Source organism: Aplidium turbinatum, chromosome 4 (genome assembly GCF_918807975.1).
Source record: "Aplidium turbinatum chromosome 4, kaAplTurb1.1, whole genome shotgun sequence".
In the NCBI taxonomy this organism is placed as follows: domain Eukaryota; kingdom Metazoa; phylum Chordata; class Ascidiacea; order Aplousobranchia; family Polyclinidae; genus Aplidium; species Aplidium turbinatum.
In genome coordinates, this window is record NC_137475.1 from 12,811,795 (window position 1) to 12,832,688 (window position 20,894).

Here is a 20,894-nt window from a genome sequence, read left to right on the forward strand (position 1 = left end):
CTTAACTGAAAAATGAGTTATCGCGCCCAACACTGGCAATAAGTAACAATATTATCTACTACACATTTAAAACAAAGACCTATTCAGCCATTGCATAAAATAGACTTCTAACTTATGAAAAACAACGCCTTCTTATCTAAATATTCGATATTCTACTGGTTTGAGCTAAGCTAGGCTATTTCCAATGGAGTATGACTACCTAACGAAGAACCAAGAGGCAAACTAAATAACTGACAAGAATAAGAGGGGTACCAGTGTATTGTACAGTGGTTACCTTTGGTGAATAACATGTAGATATGGTGGCAACTTTTTTTAGATTGTGTTTTACACCAAAAATACAACATCTACAACAAAAATGTTACCAGTGAGCCTTTCAAATACGCTTCCCAGACAGCCACTTAATCTGGTAATGATCTTTACCAGATCTGGCATCGTCGGGCAAAATTAATCCGGCTCTAATCTGGCACAAAATTATGCCCGCTCTGGTTAATAGTGGTGTGCCCTATAAGGCGTGCTCATTTTTTCCCGATCGGGCATGAACATCGGGGCAAGATCTAGCCACGATCGGGCAAAATTGAACACGCCCTATCGGGCTCACCACTATTAACCAGAGCTGGCATAATTTTATTTCAGATCAGATGATCTGTCATCCGTTGACGCGACATTCAGACAGAAATTAAACATAACTGACAAATCAATCAAACAATGCCATCGAATTCAATGATTTGTTTATTACAAAAAATATAACAAATCACAATAGAAGTGAACATCCGATCATTTAGCAGTCACAACAACATGGTATAAACATAACATCAGGGGACATAAAGGAATACACACAGGAGAGTTGTGAAAAAGCAAATTCCTTTTTTCGAAATTGAGAAGATGGTCTGTAATGCACGACACTTTTTTTATTTCGAACCCATTGTGATTGGGAAGTAATTCACTTTTTCCTAAAAGTAGCCTACACAAACCAAACCTGAGCACGAGTTTGAAGGTCTATTGAACGTGTAACAAACAGATATTTCAGAAAGTCAACATTTTACGTTGTTTTCACTTTCTGTTTGACTTTAAGAAATAAACGCAAGTCATTTCAAATCGATGAAACGCAGATTACGATTTCTTAACAACTTTATTGAATTGTCAGCTTGTCGCATTTTCCGACCACCGTCCCTGTCTTTTGCTCCATCGAGCCAATGCACCACACTTGCACGAAAGTCCGTTTCTTTTGCCTCGGAATATATTTCTCTAATGGTAGCTGTAAAATGTAAACTTTTTACATTAGAAAAAGATTGATTTTTCCTTGTAAAGGAGGGTACGTTAAAAGCTGTGCTACTGCAGCAAACAAAACGTTTAAAAGCAATATTAAATAAATTAATAATAAATGTTAAATTGAAAAACTTGATTCTCAGCTTATGCAACAATATATACTACATATAGTAGATAATTTTAGTAATAACTACTCAGAAACGTGATGACAAATAAGCTACCATTTTCAACTCACCAAAAGTAACTTTATACAATCGAAGTTGCTTGAAACCTTTTTTTCCCTGATGCCCCTTGCCACTCAAGTAATAAAACTTCGCCAATTCATTGCCCATAGTTTCCTTGAGCATTCACCTTGTGGTTTCAGGCAAACTTCTACCGCTGAAGCCCAACAAATAAGTAACCTGCAAAAAATTAGTCTCTGCTGTTACTCAATTCTTATGCTATATCGTTAACCTGCATGCACTTTTACAACGACATGTGGAAATAGACAATGACGAAAAGCTGGCAGTTTAGCAATCACGTGAAAAAGTATCTTGTGTCAAACATCATAGATCAAAATAGCAACCTGTAAAATCCAACCAGGAGAAACAACTTTGTTGATGATGAAAACTTTTATTATTAATGTATGTGAATGATCAATGAATAAATTTGTGACTCTGCAAACAATAAACTTGTCAAGTGAGGGTAATCAACTACTCACCATAGATGTTTGGAACTTTCCATCCAGTAACTTTCTTTCTATATCACAAACTTGTTCTTGAGAATAAATTGGCAAATTTTGAAAGATTGGAAATTCTTCACTGCTCTTTTCCTTTGTTTTTTCAGAAATCAGTCTTTTTAAGCACCGTTGTTGTGCTTGAATTTGTTCAAGAACTTTGAATATCCGAGCTGAAAAAGATAACATTAACGTAAAGAACACATTGCCATAAATGGGATTCACCTAAAACAACAATGAGCTTCACACTTAACTAAAATTTGTACAAATAACCACACTCGTTTAACTGATTCACTATATATGTGCAATCATGACTAACACAAGGTAACAACAAAAAGTAAGAAGCATAGTCCAACATACGGGTCTGCTACTATTCGGTGAGTTCCTAACCTCTAACCCTAACCCCTAATCCTAAAACGGCAATGATAATTAGGTTACGGTACCAGACAATTAAAAAAAAAATTGAAAAAAATCCCCCGTTAAGAGATCGGACTCACCGAATCGGACTTACCGAAACGAGCCATTCCGCCAACATACATTGTATGCTCCACAAAAACTTCAAATCAATGAATCACTTTCATATACGTACTAAAAATAGGCTCAAGTTCTGAAAAGAAATCATCCTGTTGCTACTTAAAGTAGTTTGCATTGGAGCACAACTTGAACGTTTCTTCAGAGTATGCTCATATTCCAAGCTACAGTTCACTTCAGCATTATACTCTTGGAAAGAATTTGGAGCTAGTAATATACATAAATACCACAACATTAATAATCTACATGATACTTTGGTGTCGTGCAGTTCAGTATAAGAATATTGAAATTAAAATTGTCACCCAAAAGTGTATGTCAACAAGAAAGCTTTATGCAATGCGGTGTACAAATGTATAAAAGTTTGAATATTGGCAGTAAACCCACAATAAAAGCTAACAGGTCCAGTAAGACTGATAATTAAGATAATAATAATACACACTGGAATGTGTGCTTTGCACAGCAGGAGGAATCGGGAGTTGGTTTGCTTTATCAAAGCTTTCCAAAACTGATGTTTATTTGAAGCTTTTCTAGTTTTTTATGTTTCTTATGTTTTGAAAGACTTAGTTGTGAGTGCGGTGACAAACTTGATGATGAGCTTCTGTCATACCACTGTGACTTTGTTGAAGACCTTTAGTCCTTCAATACAATTTATCCACATTTTCGAAACAATATCATGGGCTATTCAGAGAAAAACAATTTACACACAAAACAATAATCAAAGATATCATTCTTTTATAATGCACCTTAAAGGTCATTAAGACATAAGAATAACTGCAAACAGCGACAATGTTTTGACCTCAAAGTCCTATCAGACCAGTCAAAGTGCACTGGATAAAACACTTGCTATAAAGAATATAGCAATGAAATCTGATAGAAAAGTTAAAACAACTTTTGATTTCTGGCCAAACCAATCATCGAGTGCACACTTATTCAAATAGATATATGCATACAATATACTATATACATATAGACAGTGATGGGCATTATCGGCGATAATTTATCGGCGATAATTATCGGCGATAAATTTTTATCGCTTATCGTTATCGCTCAATTATTTTTTCAGTTATCGTTTATCGTTATCGCCAAAGGCAATATTTGATTATCGCCGATAATTAATCGCCGATAAATTTTATTTCGGATCAACGCACAAGTGGAAAGACCATGAAAAGTAATATTTTTACTAGCCACCTAGTAATGAAACTAAAATTAAAACCAGTTCTTCTTCAGTGCCTGAAGTGTGTATGCACAGGTTGTTGTCAGGGGAGGGGGCACGCCCCCCTGCAGCAACGGCCCTGACAACACAATAATTTTTAGAGTTCCAATGCAATGAAATGCATGCAACAAGTCTCTTGTTGTTTTGCTGCAATCGGCAATCGCGAGTGAATTTTACAATTAAAATGTAAGCGCACAGGCGATTCCTTTGAAGTGAAGCGACAGAAATTGGCAAGTGGTTTGTGAAAGTGTCGCAATACGAGGCCGCTTTTACATCGGAAACATGGTCTTTCGCGCCACCTCACGATCAACTATTTTATTCTTGTGTTTTCTTTTTTTGTTGGAAGTATTAGTTTTTAGTAATTGTCGTAAAAAAATAAAATCTCTCTCATCAAAACATGAATCTTACTGCTTTAAGTGCATTAAATCTTTAGATGAGTAGATTAACTAAAATTGCAAGAACTTGCCTTGAGACGTGCGGTTACGTCACAAACTCAGTTTAAAAGACAAAATTCACACACAATAACAACACAAGATCGGTTATAGACTGTAAGATCGATTTTTTTCTAGCTTGGCGATATAACTTTAATCTAAAAACAATAACCAAATGCGTAAGTGCCATTTAACTTAAAAAGGTAACCCATTTGTGCCGAAAGTGAAAGTAGGCTACATAAAAAAAATTTCGGAAAATTTAAATATTGCATAATTATGACCTAAAAAACATATCACAATTATTTTTTTCCTAATTCTGTTTGTACTTTTTGAGAAAAAAGCCGTCCTATATATAAGACGCTAGGCAAATCCGTTATCAAATTTCACAAGCTTGATGGATTTCACAATGTATGCACATTTTTACTACCAATAACGCTTAAGATTACTGATAAATTTTCAAGCATTTGGCGTTTTTTGGAATTTTTTCAATAATTGCTGACTTTGCTGTAAACAGCCCTGCAGAAAGCAAAATACAAAGTTTGGAATTTTTTATGGTATTTTCATTTGATTTAAATATTTTGCCTACTGCACGTAAGCGGCAGTGTAACTCAATTGATAAAAGCATCCAACTGGTATCTGAAGGTATAATTATAAGCACTGCGGTTACCTCAGTGGTTTGATTCTGGATCAAGAGGTTGAAGATTCGATACCTACTGCCGCTGTTGCGATTCTATTCATGCATAACTTACAAAAAGTTTTGTCCCTTTACAGTATATATGTTCGATTTTTCGTCATGTTGATGAAAACAGTTCGTGCTGCATGGGATGGGGCAGCGCTAATCAAGAAAAAAAAAATTATCGTTATCGGACATTATCGGCGATAATTTATCGTTTATCGTTATCGCTTAACTTTTTTTTGATTTATTGTTTATCGTTATCGCTTTAGGCATTTTTCGTTTATCGATTATCGTTATCGCTTAACTGAAAAATGAGTTATCGCGCCCAACACTGCATATAGATAACACCAGTATGAAGTCATTTTACACACATGATCAAAATGGTTTCATAATAAACTGTATTTACCTTTAAGCCCGTTTAAAGCACCCTCTATTATCATCACCACTTGATTCAATATTTGAAGTAACCTCCAGATGGTGCATTTTTTGTTTGCAGCACTCCAATCACCTGTGATATGAAATCATTAAACATGTTGGTACAAAACGTGGTAAAACAACATAACATACCGTACTCAGCTTAATTGTACAAAGTAAAATAGCAGCCACTTGTGCCACCAGATTCTTTCCCTTTAGTATCGGCATTTTGTATAATATCTCAGCCTATTGATATAAATACTGCAACACAATAACTTACCGTACTTGTTCTAAACCATTCTTTTACTGCAAAAACCTTCCAAATCAGCAGGAGCTTCTTTTTTTTGGCAGCATTATGGCTATGTTTTGAATTGATGTATGGAGGCCAACAAGCTTCATATGGACTTTTCATCCACTGCGAAGGAATAACTGCCATACTTTGTTTGTCAGCGTACTCAACCACTACATATGTTTCAAGCTTCAGTGTATCCATACTTTGTAATTACAAACACACAGATTACTAACAATGTAAAATAATTTTTTACTAGGCTACCTGTTATAAAATAATTTGTCAAAAAATGGAGGTAAACATCCAAATGGAAAGCAACATCACGTCCCAAAAATAACAACAAAACGTGCAACGATGTCATTGCAAAACAATAAGAAACTGATGTAAAATTTAAAGTGAAAAAACATAAGAAACAAGATACGGTAATACCACAAAATATTTTACAATAATTGATGCACCTTAATAAATCAAGAAATCAGTAGGCTAAACACAGAAATCTTTGAAAGAAAAATCAACTGAGACAAAATCAACCAAGACTGGTGCAATACAGGAATAACAACAAAATAGCTTTTTACAGGTAATATCACAATACACTGTATGTCTGCGAACAAAGCAATACGTAGAGAACCAGACAATCTAGACACCTTACAGATACCTAAATCAGTAGAGTTTAAAGGAAAATTTCCTTTTAAAGAAAACATTTAATGTAAATAGCATGAAACACATATAATATAGTCTTACCAGCGCACTGACACCAATCTTTTCACCAATACCAATACAACTTCTACTTACTGGTAAATAAAATCAGTAGGCTACCTTTTTATATGTTAATAGGGAGCTGGTGTACAAGTTCCCCCCCCCCCACCTGGTAAATCATCAATACAGGAATTGACCAAAACATGTGGATTGAAGTGTGTGAACAGTAAAGCAAAGGTAAAGTAGTTTCACCCTATATGTTTGGTCGATTCCTGTCTTTGTCATGATTTACCAGGGGGGGACTTGTACACCAACTCTGCTAATAGTTGGCCTATATAAAAGCACGCACTCACCCTACCGTTCGAAAGTCAAATTAATGGAAGAGCCTATAGCCTACATAGTACAGAAAGTCGTTATGAAAAGTCCACATATAAGAGTTAAGACAATGTGTACACCTTGAGAAGATTGAACACCATCAATAATAGATTTAAGAGGCTTCACTATTTAAACATTCAGAAACTGCTTGAATGTGTGCATTTGTTTTATCTCACAAAATTCGGCGATTTGTCCAGTATGATTCACCTTTGTGTTCCATCTCTGGTGTTTTTACCAAACTTGCAGCGCACTTCCAGCAAGTATTAAAATAAACCTATCCTGTACTTTAAATTTGGCCTGGTGACAACAAGTTGCATTTTGTCAATAACGATGACACGGTGATGCTTGTAGCTAATATTTAATTTTTTCTTTTTCAACTAAGATTGTCTGAACGCTTGTTTCTGTAACTTCACGACCTACAGAAGAATTAGCCTAGTACATTCTGAATTGTAATATCCAATTTCACTTACTGTAGCGTAGTCTACAGATAGGCTTTTCATTCACTGATCACACACATAAAACCAGGCTTACCTTTTTGCAAAACAGAAACTTACTTAAAACTTCTACTTAAACTACGGAAATCGCTTTAAAACTGAAAAGTTTCTATGGAGTTTTCAACAAAATGGAAGTTTTCTAATGTGCTTTCTGATTTGTTGCGCAATACAAACGTCACAAACGTGTGCAATTTAACCGCGTGTATTTGGAGTATCACGTGATGAGCACGCGGCTGTGACTTTGTATCTTTGAAGATGGTCACGAAGATCGGCTTCTTTGCCTTGCTTTGCCTTCCCTGCTCATCACATTTTCATTTAAAAAACTAACTCAAAATCACACACCAATCAGACAGCGACAAAACCAACAATAGTGATTTTCCAAGTTTCAACCTGTCATCACAAATTTATATTTTACATTTTTATTTGTTGATATATCCATTAGTTTTGATTTTCTAACTTATTGACTTATCGATCTAAAACCATTAAACTGAAGTATTTCTGCTGTGTTATGATTTAAATTACCAGCGGTTCACCTGTTTCAAATACATTTTGCCATGTTTTGCTCATCAGTAGGCTAGGCTATTTCCAATCTGAAACAGATCATTGCCAGATCTGTTCAGACGTCCGCATCCGTTGTTCGTGCTACCATGTCCAGACCAGAGGCGGTTTTGATCTGGCATCAGCATTTTCTGTTCACGCCCGACCATGCCCGGTTAAAATACGATCAGCACCAGATTAAGTGGCTGTCTGGGTTACTATTTTGAAACAACCATGAAGTTACACATTAGCCACTTTGTCGAATCTCAGGCAGCACTGCACATCATAAATTATTGCCCAGTGTTCGACTTGCAGAGCATGTGGATCTCATAGACCCTGCTATGAAGACATTGCACTGGTTACAGCAATTGGCAGATCTTACCTGAATTGCTGCCTCATAAGCAAGAAGAAGAAGCTACTTTGTTGCTCGAAACTCAGCCTACGTTTCTGCCAATAATGTGACCGTAGGCTAGTAACCTAATGATCGTTGGCTATATCATGAACAGCTTATGAATTCTTAATATCGTTCATGAACTTTGTTTTAACTCTGAGTAGGCCTACAAGGTATTTTTCAGAACTGCAAACTTACACCAAAGCTTAGATAAGCTCCCAGTGTTGACCCAGCCACAGTTGCGAACCCACAAACCATGACTGCAAATAATTCCGATGTTGTGAGATCTTCCAGAAACGGTTTGATCAGAAGAGGAGCTTCTGTTTGACCGATGAATATGTTTCCTAAAATATACGGAGGCCTAGTTATCATCGAAACAGAGTAAGAGAAAATTTAAGCTAAGGTTGTAGGCTACAGAATGAAACTGTTCACCAGGTATTAAATTAGGCTATATTAAAACACCAAAACAAAGCTTCGTTCCTAAACTTTTCATCAAATTTTCCTATAATTCAACTGATGATCCACTGGGATGCACGGTGTGACAAAACATTTTAAATAAAGTAAACAATATCACACCAAATCAGAAGAATCGGTTTATTTAATTAAAATAAAACCGTTTATTTAATTAAAATATATTTATTTATTTAAATAAACCGATTCTTCTGATTTGGTGTGATATTGTTTACTTTATATTAAAACACTTTGTGTTTTTCGGCAGTCGAGTGTAGCAAGAATTCAGCGATAGATACGTGTTCCGCCAATGAGGCTGGGCTCATCAATATTGCACCCAGGGCAGGATTAAGGCGGGGGCTGATGGGGCTGCAGCCCCAGGCCCACCAAAAAAATAGGCCCACCGATAACAACTTACTAAGAGCAACTGACATGCTTATTATCAGGATCGAAAAAATAAAGGACGAATATCATAGAACGAATGCTAACTGTGTAAACCAATGGTTCTTAACTCATTTGCCAACAATTAAGCCTTCGTCTGATACACGTTGGAAGGCACACGATATGACGTTATACATGCGCTAAGAAAAAGTTATCAAGCAGTTCTTCAAGTCTTGAAAGCAATGTCTGACGACAATGACGAACAATCACAGACTAAAGAAACAGCCAAGGGGTTATCTTGTCAATGGAAAGGCTTGAAACCGTTATTTTAATTGAGTTATGGTCTTGCATAATGGAACGGTTTCATAAAACTAGTCGGCGCTACAGGATAGCAAAATTACTTTGAATAAGGCAACAAATCTGCTTCAGGGTCTACATAACTTTGTTCAAAAATTTAGATCCCAATTTCAAAAACTCAAAGAAAAGGGTAGAGCAGGGCTACTATCAACTGGCGGACCGCGGTCCGAATCCGGACCTTCTGGGGGTTGATGGTGGACCTTGAGCTTTTGGAAGAATACCCTCTTTGCCACGTTTCAGGGCTTTTTTAAACATATTTCTACTGGGAGGAAGCAATTTCTACTGTGATTATCCTAGTTGCTTGGGGTCTTCGACTCCCAAACTCTCCAATACTTTCTCAGAAATCTAATTCGAGTTACATTTTACCTAAGAAAGTGCTTTGATACAATAGTTTAGCTTTCGTGGTTGCCTGTGAAATAACTTGTTCACCGGAACGCTAAAAATATACAACTTGTCAAACTGGACCTTTGTTAAGATTAGTTGAGTAACCCTGGGGGAGAGTATCAAGTGGCTGTCATCATTATATTGAATGAAGAAATTTCAAGAAGAAAGAGAAGAAAAGTATGCTTGGATAGCGAAGGTGGATCTGAAGACACATCACTTGATCCATCGAGCAGATTCAAAGTAGACTCATATTTGCTAATCATTGACCAAATTATTTTGTGTATGAAATCCCGAATTGCAGCATACGATCGTCTTCAAATAAGATTTTCGTTTCTGGCAGAATTAAACGCCATGTCTAACTGTAAAATTGAAGATTGTGCTAAAACATTGCTTCACTATTATCCAGATGATCTAGATTCTGGAAGAATCACTGCCTGAAGAGATGATTCATTTTTTTGCACTGCTTAAACAACACTATTTTAACAGCGAATGCAGCAAAGAAACTCGAATGTTTAGATTCATCAATGAAAATGAGTTGATGCATGCATTTCCTAACGTATTTGTTGTAGGCTACGGTACCGTACTAAGAATGTATCTTTGTGTGATGATTTCTAATTGTTCAGGCGAGCCCTCATTTTCAGTGCTTAAAAGAGTAAAGAATCAACTGCGTTCATCCATGGGCCAGAAAAGATTGCATTCCTTAGCTCTACTCTGCATTGAAAACAAAATTTTGGAAAAAATAGTCTAAATCATGAAAACATGTCATTTGAATGAGTTTAATAATTAAATACTGTACTTCGGGTATATAATTTTTGTTATTTTATTTTAATTTTGATTGGTACAATGAGGGGAATGAAATATAGGCCTCAGATTATCAATAGCCCCAGGTCCATGAAAACCTTAATCCGGCCCTGATTGCACCACTGTCTTTTTCTAGTGACTTATTGTGGCTGTTACAAAATATTGAAAATGATAATTATTTTTTATCCAATGCTTTGTCAGTCAGAATGACTGACTTTACTATAAGAGATAGCTCAAGTGAACAGTGCATATTTAGCAGCTAAATGGCACTTTCATTTTTAATAAGTCCGTCCAAGCTGGACAGTCGGCTACTGTTTGATACGCATCAGCTGCATTGTCAATCAAATTGAACGTTAATTTTTACATTTTTAAACTTTTAGTTGTTGTGGGCAGTGGCGAATGAGCAAACTGAACCGGTCAGAAAATTCAGAAACAAAAGCCTGTTGCAATCTTTCCGGAACAACGTTTTTGTGATTGGGTAGGCTGAACCACTTTTGGAAAACCATTGCTTCGTTTTTTTGTATCGCCTACTATGAACATTTCAAGTTTACTTTGAATTGAGCAAGTCGTCACGAGCCAATTCTCGCAAAATAATTATACGTCGAATGTTGCAAAACTTACAATTGACAATCCGTTCAATACCTGCTGCCACCATTGTTTCAGTGGCTGATGTTCCAAGAGTAACTTGCATCAACCAAGAAATCTTGAGAAGTACCCATTGTACAACTCCAAGATAGTACATCACCGAAACAAAGGCACTGAAGTATATTACGATTGCGAGAACCTATAAGATCATATATAAATTATTAACAGCGTTATTATGCCCATTGATGATGATGGTACCAAAATTTGACTTTTCTCTGATAGCCTCTCAGCCTCATTTTGACAAACATCAACAAGCCTAGGCGGTTAATAGAGAAACCCCTACCCCTGAGACTCTATAATGTAGAAAAAAATGTAGGTTATAATGTGAACTCAAGTAGCTTGAATCACTATTTCAAAGTAAACTTTACAGCCTGTTTCACCAGGTTTCGTCAAAAGGTACTAAAAACATGCAAAAGAGAAACTTGTAATATTAAGAAAACGGAGGTAGAAATGAATTAGCATGGTTTATTGTGTTCAGGAAAACTCACAGAACACTTGAAAACTTTACTAACTTACAAATGGATTTCCATAAAGCTACCTTGAACGCAAAGAAATGCTCTGCATATCCAGCTCCATATAAAAATATCACACCAGCGTCGGTAAAGTTCAAGAAATTTTGAACTAATCTTCCAAGCCAATCAAAAGCTTCAAATCCACCTTTTGTTCGTAAAATGATAAAAGCGAGACATATTTGGATGACGAGTCCCCAAAAAACAGGTCTCCATTTCACCTGCATTGCAAAAATTTATAGCAATTCCAAATAAAAGAAAAAGTGCAAAATGATTTTATTACACGTAGCATAAAAGTTAAAAAATAATAAACTTTTCCATTTTTTAATATAGTTTTATAAATGTTTGCATTCCATATTTCTGAAAAAGGTGAATTGACTTCCAATCTGCCTAACAGCTCAACCTGTTTTATTTATCTGTTTTATTTAACGGCAAAAATATTGGATTTTAAAGTCAGTTTTTGGTATTAAAAAAGTAGCACAACTGACTAACTGTTGCTTAGTTAAAAATCTGTCGTTTATTTGTATCAGGACTGTTCGAAATGAATTTTGATCAAAGCAAAACTATTTTCGAAGTGATTTAATTCAAAACGAAACGGAATGAGAAAAAGGAAAAAGTCGTGACAACACAAAATATTTGAATATATGTTTGTTCAAAACAGTCCGACATTATCATACCTGGGAAGGGTGGGTGGAAATGAGGAAGAGACAGAACAAGAATATGAGATACCCTGCTCCAGAAATCAGTTGATTCGGTCGCTTTGAGGTATCTAGTGCAATCCAAACTGCCAACCCAATCACAAGAAGTGCAATAAAAGCCCTGTAAGAGAAACTATATTAGATAGTTTATATCGGGGGCGTAATTAGGTAGAAAAAGGGGCAATTTCCTCTCCAAAAAATGTAAAATAAACATTTCAACCTGTATTACAGCATCTTTTTACAAAGTAAAGTACTCTTAGAATGGGCAATTTTAGGGCATTATTTTCAAAATTTTCTAATGAAGACCACCGAGATCTCCCGGGTGTTTCGCCTTCGCCGATTCGTTGCAGCGCTCACTGACGTGTGCAGTAGTATTGATTTCCCCCCTCTCACGAAATTTTGTGCTGCCTACGCCCCTGGCATATATATTAATGCGTATTGTCTCAACTAGAGAAACAAGCTAAATAGCCTCTTTATTTAGCCCAGATCTGGTAAATATCTGGTCAGATCCGTACCCGATCTAGTAAAGATCTGATGCTGGACTAGATAAAGTGGCTGTCTGAGAACAGTTATTTTTTCAAAGAAAAGATAGCTATTATGGACTTGGCAAAGCGTAAAACATCTATTCATGGTTTTTATTGTTTTTCATTTGCGTTACTTATTTACAACATAAAGTAGCTTTAAAAAGCAGAACGGAATAAACCAAATATTTTTAGTAGCCTACCATTTCCACAAGCCAAAAGACCTATTGTTGTCAAACTCACACTACTAGGAAAAAAATCGAATTTCTAAAGTCTTTGAAAGAAACGTACCACTTCAACTGCATTGCGTTTTTCTGGATGACATCAAATACAGGTTTCATAAAGTCTAAAATCCTTTGGCCAAATTTATCACGAATGAATGCATAGCCTTTGTAACCCACAAACAAGCACCAAATGACAAGAAGCGATGTGGCTCTTTCAAAATTCCATATCAAAACAACCGTCATGTATGTTGTCAACCCTGAAATGAATCGTTACTACTAGATTAGCCTGCATTTCATCAGTGTTGTACTCGTCAATGAAATAAATTGACGGCGTCAGCGCGAATTGCCTAAAAACTTTACGGCGTAAAGTAGGCTACTGGTCAGCTCTTAAAGAAATTGACGGCGTCAGCGCTAATTTGTAGCGCTATTTTAGCCAGAGTCTCACAAAACGGAAGTATTTCAACCAAGTTTATAGGCTAACAATAGCTATAAATAAAAAGCAGGTTTTATGATTTGAGGATGTATTGTAATTAGCTGCTTTAGCTTATTAGTTACTTTTTTGTAGAAACACAAGCATTTCAAAACGTTTCTGACAATCTGCTGCGTTTGGGACGCATAATCTCCTTTCCAAGCGAAATGCGTTCCACAACAGCGTTGAATGGTATTGGTGTCTTATATTTCAAAAACAAGTCTTGAAATCGTTTACTCCAAAAGGTAGCCTATCGCTGTTCCAAGCGTGCTTTGATGGCTTAGCTGCTAAGATTGGTTCTTAACCGGGGGTTCTTAACCGGAGGTAAATTTACCCCCTGGGGGTAAATTTCACCTACCGAGGGGGTAAATTTACTGAATCATAAATTAAAGCAAACTTCATTTTTTCAGTTATAAAAAAACTAGTAGCCTAGTGTTGCACTCGATTTTGATTCAAATTGTTCTCCTTTATCACATTGAAGTTCGGTGGCTCTCTGAGGGTCTTGCGTTGTCTCGAGTTTTCGAACTACATGGTGAAATCGAGATTTTATCTTCGAGGGGAACGCAAATCCCGTTGAGTAAGCACTTTGGCAACAACAAATTTATTAGTGCATTGGCTTACTTGACAGACATTTTTTCAAGTTTGAACCAGCTCAATATGCAAATGCAAGGAAAAATTGTTAGTTACCATTATAGATGTCAGGGCTTTCAGACAAAATTAGATCTGCGGAGTAGAAGAGTTCAAAAAGGAATTTACGCAAATTTTCCAATATTTGATGATTGGAAAGTCAATAAAAGTCGCAACGAGATTTCTGACCTTGAAGTCGAAGTATGCCAGCACCTTGCCGCCTTAAAAAACAACTTTTGCGGTTAGGCTACTTCGAAGGTGAAAGTTTTCTTTGGATAACATCTCTTCGAAGCCAAGTTAGAAAGTATTGCTGACGATGATATTTGCAAAGATGATATGATTGATCTTCAATGTTCAACAACGCTTTGTTTCAAATTCCTATCATGATATGGTGACTTTTTCAAGTTTTGGTGTGGATTAGTCGAAGAGTATCCTTCGCTGACTAAGTGTGCATTTGAAGTTATTATACCTATTCCAACTACTTATCTGTGTGAAGTAAAGGTTCTCTTCATTGTTATTAAAACTATTATTAAAACATTGACTATTAAAACATTACATCGGTCTCGCTTAGGTTTCAAAGACGACATGCGAGTAGCTCTTTCAACGATTGTTCCAAGAATCTCCAAAATTGTTCGTGGAAAGCGGGGACATGGTGGAAAGCAAGCACAAAAGTCTCACTGATTGACTGTTGAAATTAGGTGTCAGTTATTGATAAAAGAAAAACACTTACATTCTTGTGTGCTTTTATCATAGTTATTTAGGACATTTGAGTAGACATTATTTTCACAGGACCCCGTCAAGAACAATCGTGTCTTCGGCAAATAAACAGTTTGTTTTTGATATTTGCCAAGATAAATCCAGAGAAAAAAGGATGTTTTGCATTTCTTTGCATGGTTGACTGGACACGATGACATCACAAGGAGCCACCAAAACGGTGGGGGTAAATTTTACTTTTTTTATTCGGAAAGTGGTAAACGAGACAAAAAAGGTTAAAAACCCTTGGCTTAGCATATATAGCTTACGGTAAATCTTATTTTAACGAGGTCCACTGCACCAACGTCGCTCTTTTCAGGGGCATAGAGCTCTTGAAATAAAGTTTCTTCAACCTTCGCCATGACATTCATTGATTTTTCGCTTTCTCTTTCTGATCTCTCGTTCTCGACACTGCTTACGATATGAGTGATCACCATTTGGCGAACTTTTTCCGTTTGTATTCCAGGGAGCCATTCCAACCAACGCGAAAGCGGGTAATTCGGATGAGTCGCGCTGGCCAGAATACATTGTGAAACTCTCATTGTGAAACGAGATTTTCCATGAAAACAAAAAAATGACGCATAGCGCTTGACGCTTAAAATCAGCAAAATAGTTGATGGCGCTATCACTTGCGTCAACTAAAAAATAAACTGACGGTGCTAGCCTCAGCGTCAACGTACAACACTGCATTTCATCATGAAAGAAGACATAATAATAGCATAAAAGCGTGGACTGATTGATTGAGGGAAATTTTATCCTTTGATTGAGAGCTTATTCAAGCGTTTTTAAGAGTTTATTCCCGACAGTTTCGCATACTTGCAGAAGCTTTGAACCACTGGCGCATGCTTGTCACTGAGTTTGACAAAGTAAAGTTTCCGATTATTGAATTGCCGTTTTCTGTGAATTATTTCATCCATCAGTAGCCGCTGAATAGAGAGCAGTCTTCAAAATGCGTTGTTCGTACACCCCAAGAGTCGAATCAGCGTGCTTGATCTTACAGCTTCCTAGTGAAGTCCGGCTCCTAACTAACTGAGCTAACTAACTGAGCCAATAGGATTCAATAACAATTTAAACTGAGACTTCAGTAATAACTGGATAGCAATAATTGTTAAATATTCATGTTGGTAGATTATTTGAAAATCTCCAGTCTAACTTCAATAAAAGACCAGACCAAAAGTAGCTTCATCTTTTCATTATAAAGATATAATCCAAAGACTCAATATTTGTAAATTTACATTAAAAAAAAACTAAAATGACAACCTATTTACTTATCAAACCAGTAACATTATTTAATCCATGCTACTTCAAACGCTACAGCCTGAAGAGAATTTGACAGTTTATCACGCTATAAGCATCAAACTTGCACCTTTGAACAAAACTACTTTTAATATCACAAATATTGATATCATATTACAATGAAATCATAGTCATGGTTCTTTCAGAATATCATTACAAAGATAGGCTATTCTTACTTCGTAATGAAGCAGCTACTCAAATCGCAAGCACTGAAGAAAAATGACTCCCAGGTAATAACTTCAAACTATGCTTTAGAGCCGATACAACACCTATCTCCTCCCTCCAGTTTACTTACACTAGGCCTATCACTTGTCTCAAAACAATCCTTTTTTTAAAACACAATTAAAAATTCATTAAAACAAAATGTCACATTTGCTTATCATAACTATGACTGTGAAAGCTTGCAAGATGTTCTGGAACCCAAACAAACATCCGCGTCTTCCCCGATAGCTCAGTTGGTTAGCGCGTGACTTCGTGAACAAAAAAGCTTCAAAATCAAGCGGCGCTGGTTCAATTCTCGGGGTGTGCGCTTGAGCAACGCATTCTCAGGACTGCTCTCCATTCAGCGGCACCTAATGGAAGGAATAATTCCCTGGCAACAACATTTCAACAATCGGACACTTCACTCTGTCAATCTCGGTAACCGGCCCAGCGTTAAAAACTTTTACAAGTATGCGAAAATACCAGGAATAACCTATCAAGGCTTTGTCAGTCAGAGGATAAAGATTTAAAATCAATCAACCAACATGTTTTCGATGCAAAAGTGGTTCAATGCTGATTGCATGCCGATCCTTCAAACTCAATCCTTGCCAAAAAATGCAGACCACATTTCCAACAGCACTGTCTACATTGCCTGATGCATATACTGCATGAATTGGATGACAAAACAACATAACACGTGTTGTTGCTCTAATACTGCGGCATAGATAGTAAATAGCTGAGCATATCGGCACTAGGAAAATTGCTCGTGGTCGTGGGGGAATATTGCCGTCGAGCAAATTGTCACCCGGAAAATTGCCCCCCGGAAAATTGCCCGTCTTTGAGTAAAAAATAGCTGCGAAAAAAGCCTAGCTGTGACTCTGTATTGAACTATTGTTCCTCTCACTGTGTCACAAAAAATGTGGCATGTCGGTAAGTGAGATACCAATATCCATTCCAGACGTAGTTTTTGGCGCTGATTCCGAATCTGAACTCGGTTTTGCTCTATCACGTCAGGTTTTTGAGTTATTCACAATTTATTATTTTTAAATTTTTAAAATTGGGTCAATTTGCCTCTAAATCTCTTTTTTGCCGCAGTCAAAAAAGTATTTTTAAAATTTATGAAAGAGTCTGGAAATTTCTTTTAATCACTGCCAATCAAAAATTCAATTCAACATGAAAAATAATATGCGTAATAAGGAGCCTAACTTTACGAAGATTTGCATCAATTGACAGCTATTTTTTAGATTGTTGTTAATTGACATGCAGCATATACGAAAAAATTAAATGCAATCGCAAACACTTAACAAATATCACAATTAACAAACTTTTGTTAGCTTAAAAAGTCGTCTTTTAGCATAAAGGCTACGTTATAAGACCAAGATATCAGTCATTTTTTGCAGAAAAAAAGTTCTCATTGAACATTTTAGAAATGCTGTGGGCATCTTCTCTTCCTGCGATGGTCTTCATTGATGTCTCTTTGAAGAGACCAACAAAAGTCAGCCATCATGGCAGGACTGACATTCTCCTGGTATCTTTCTTTTATGATTTTAATGTCTTGATGAAACTTCTCTTCATGTTCATCACTGACATCAGCATTGTTGGGTGGAAAAAAATCTAGGTGACTATGCAAAAAATGCATTTTCAGCGACATCCGAACCCCCCATGGCTTCGTATGACTTTAGCAGTTGGTTGACAATTTCTTTGTAATTGGTTGCCATGTGCTTACCAAGAACATTTTCAACAACCAAAAAGAAACCGTTCCAGGCCGCAAGTTCTTGTGGAGTTAATTTGCTTTTAAAAATTTCATCTTTCAACAATTTTCTTATTTCTGGTCCAACAAAGATTCCTTGCTTTAGCTTTGCGTCAGATTTGTAAGAAAATATCTCGCAAATATACTTAAATCCATCACTTTGCTTATCCATGGCTTTCACAAAATTGTTGAACAAACCAAGCTTTATGTGGAGTAGAGGAAGGAAAATTTTGTTCGCATCAACTAATGGCTGATGTTGCACATTGAAATTGCCTGGGTTGAAATTTGCATGGGTGGGCCATTTTTCTGTACTATCGTGCTGTTCATCTGCCTAGCTATTCCACAAACAAAGGAAACACATGTAGGCTACTTAGTGTAACCCAGCTGCAAACCAAGTAAGAGTCCAACAACTTTTAGGTCACCACATACAGTATATGCCATTTATGGTTTTCATAACTGATGCATGTTAGCAAATTCTTCATTGCTTCATATGTTTCTTTGGTCTTGGTGCTGTTGGCCACTGGAACTGACGGTTTTTCATTTCTATTGTGTAGTAGAACAGTCATGTTTTTTTAATCAATAAAAGCAACTTTGCAGGCAATAAAGCAATTTAGAGGCACATTAGCAATTGCCAATATAATCAACTATAAGCCACTTTGGAGAAAATAAAAATTGTGAATAACTCAAAAACCTGACGCGATAGAGCAAAACCGATTTCAGATTCGGCATCAGCGCCCAAAACTACGTCTAGAATGGATATTGTTATCTCAGTTACCGACATGCCATATTTTTTTGTGACGCAGTGAATAGATTAAACTTAGCACCCAACTGTGATAAAAGGCGTGATAAAATTTAATCTGCAAATGCCAAACTAAATGAAAAAATGCTTTTGGGGAATATAAATATCAACTCTCTATCTCAAACCGACAAAAGTATACAGCTTTACACTGAGTTCTGAGGACAGTCTTCTTTCAGATTCCGGTATTGTCTCAAATTTTGTCACCCCAAAATGGTGACCGTCATAAATAGTGAGCGCGAAAAAGACATTTTTGTAGATGAATTGCAACTTATGTATCATCGGAATAAGACGAATAAAAGTGGTACTACGATTTATTGAGAGTGCAGTGAAAGAAAATCTACAAGTTGCAAAGCAAGATTACACGCAAACTCGCATATTGACAATATTCAAATTTTAAAGAAAGTAAATGAACATACACATTCATCAGGTAAAGATATTGTAGAAGCAATTGGGATTAATGTAATTGATGTTGTTATTGTTAACTATGAAGTGAAAACTTGCTGATCTACCATGCACAACGCTCATGACACGACCTGTTATGTTGCCCCCCGTCTTAATTGTTTTACACTTTGTATATTATCATGGAATCGTCCGGGTGTTTTGATGGATGTATTCTCATTATTTGCCTTCTGTATGATCGCTTTGGTTAACACATAAGGCATGAGCAACAATAGTAAGCATGTAATTTCTGATATCAATTAAACCTTCCCCATACTTGTCATTCCCACATGAAAGTTGTTGCTACTTTCAATGTCTAAATGATAAATTTATGATGTGATGTGCCTCTATTACTGCAAATTACTTAATGCACATTTTCAAGTTTTTTACAGATTAAAGTAGGCTACTTCATGAATTCCTGTCACGAATGAACTAGATCAGGGGTGTTCAAATGACTTCTGCCATGACCCATGATCCACTACAGCCAAACCCGACAATATGATGATCCACTATAGTAAATACGAATAGTAAACATAGGCCTATTGGACATGCTTTTATTTTTATGGTGCTTTATTTATGTAAATATACCCTACAACATATGAATAACTTTGTAAAAGTCAAAAGTGAAATTTGCTACAGCTGCAAGATTGTTTCAGTGAGAAAAAATGATGAGTTTGTTTAGATCTCACAATAGCATCGATACGGGGCTTTCTGTCACTTACTGATATCCTCAAAAGCTCATGAAGATGTGCATTTGTGAGTCTCGTTCTATGCTTGCTTTTTACAAAATTCATTGATGAAAGCAACGACTCACAAAGATTCGTAGAAGCGAAGCAAGTAAGGACCCTTTCTAGCCAGCCTGGTTATAACTGGGTACAGGCGTGAATCTAGGATTTTTTTTGGGGAGGGGCCAGAAAATTTAAAAATAAATTAAAAAAAAGGAAAAGGATAAAACAAATATGAACAATCAGTGGCGTAGCCATGAATTTGGGGGGTTTTGACGGCGTGTTCTCCAAAGGCGACACCCAGCGGTGGGGGTCTGGGGGGCCCGCCCCAAAAATTTTTGAAAAATTACTTTGAATTTGGTGCATTCTGAGAGCATTTTCAACAAAAATATGGGTATAAATATTCCTGTAAAATGGTGCTGTCCGGTGGCATAGCAAAATGATAAGATCATGTTTTCTTTGGCATTTTTTCGGTAATAAAGCTAAGTCTCTATGTTTTCTTCTTGCTAATTCCTGGCTGAGATGGTTGAATGTTTGGTATTGGCAAAACTCGCTCTTTTAATGCAGTTTCGCTTAAAATTAGGCAAACTTTATTTTAGAGACATAGAGACTGAAAGCATCATTCTCAATATCGTGACGTCACACGCGTGCCAAAGGGGGGTTGTAACTTCCAACCCCTCCCCCCTTGGCTACGCCACTGTGAACAATGATACTACAACATATACGATATGCTATAAAATAGACATTAAAACAGCCTTGTTCATCAACAAATTTTGCTGAAATAAAAATTGCTAAGCATGCAAAGTAAACTTGAAATCTGGTTAAAACCTGTCCATGA

The 20,894-nt window shown here is 36.4% G+C and overlaps 1 protein-coding gene and 1 long non-coding RNA gene across 4 annotated transcripts in view; both read right to left on the bottom strand.

The window, feature by feature from the left end:
* The window catches only part of LOC145768507 (sodium/nucleoside cotransporter 1-like), a 40,281-nt gene that overhangs the window by 12,718 nt on the left and 6,669 nt on the right, over positions 1–20,894 (bottom strand). The window contains exons 3-7 of the mRNA XM_082580015.1: positions 13,066–13,255; positions 12,233–12,374; positions 11,585–11,776; positions 11,044–11,185; positions 8,227–8,372 (exon numbers count right to left, since the gene is read on the bottom strand). Coding sequence (XP_082436141.1) covers positions 8,227–8,372; positions 11,044–11,185; positions 11,585–11,776; positions 12,233–12,374; positions 13,066–13,255 — 812 coding nt within the window. The remainder of the gene's footprint in view (positions 1–8,226; positions 8,373–11,043; positions 11,186–11,584; positions 11,777–12,232; positions 12,375–13,065; positions 13,256–20,894) is intronic.
* Positions 717–7,033, bottom strand: LOC145768508 (uncharacterized). Of its 3 annotated transcripts, none has more exons than XR_014288947.1 (6): positions 5,527–7,033; positions 5,239–5,340; positions 2,493–2,588; positions 1,967–2,154; positions 1,502–1,667; positions 717–1,255 (listed from the first exon to the last, which is right to left on the bottom strand). It is a non-coding gene; the product is annotated as an uncharacterized LOC145768508 (long non-coding RNA). The 3 variants fall into 2 exon arrangements; XR_014288948.1 differs by having other exon boundaries at positions 2,479–2,588.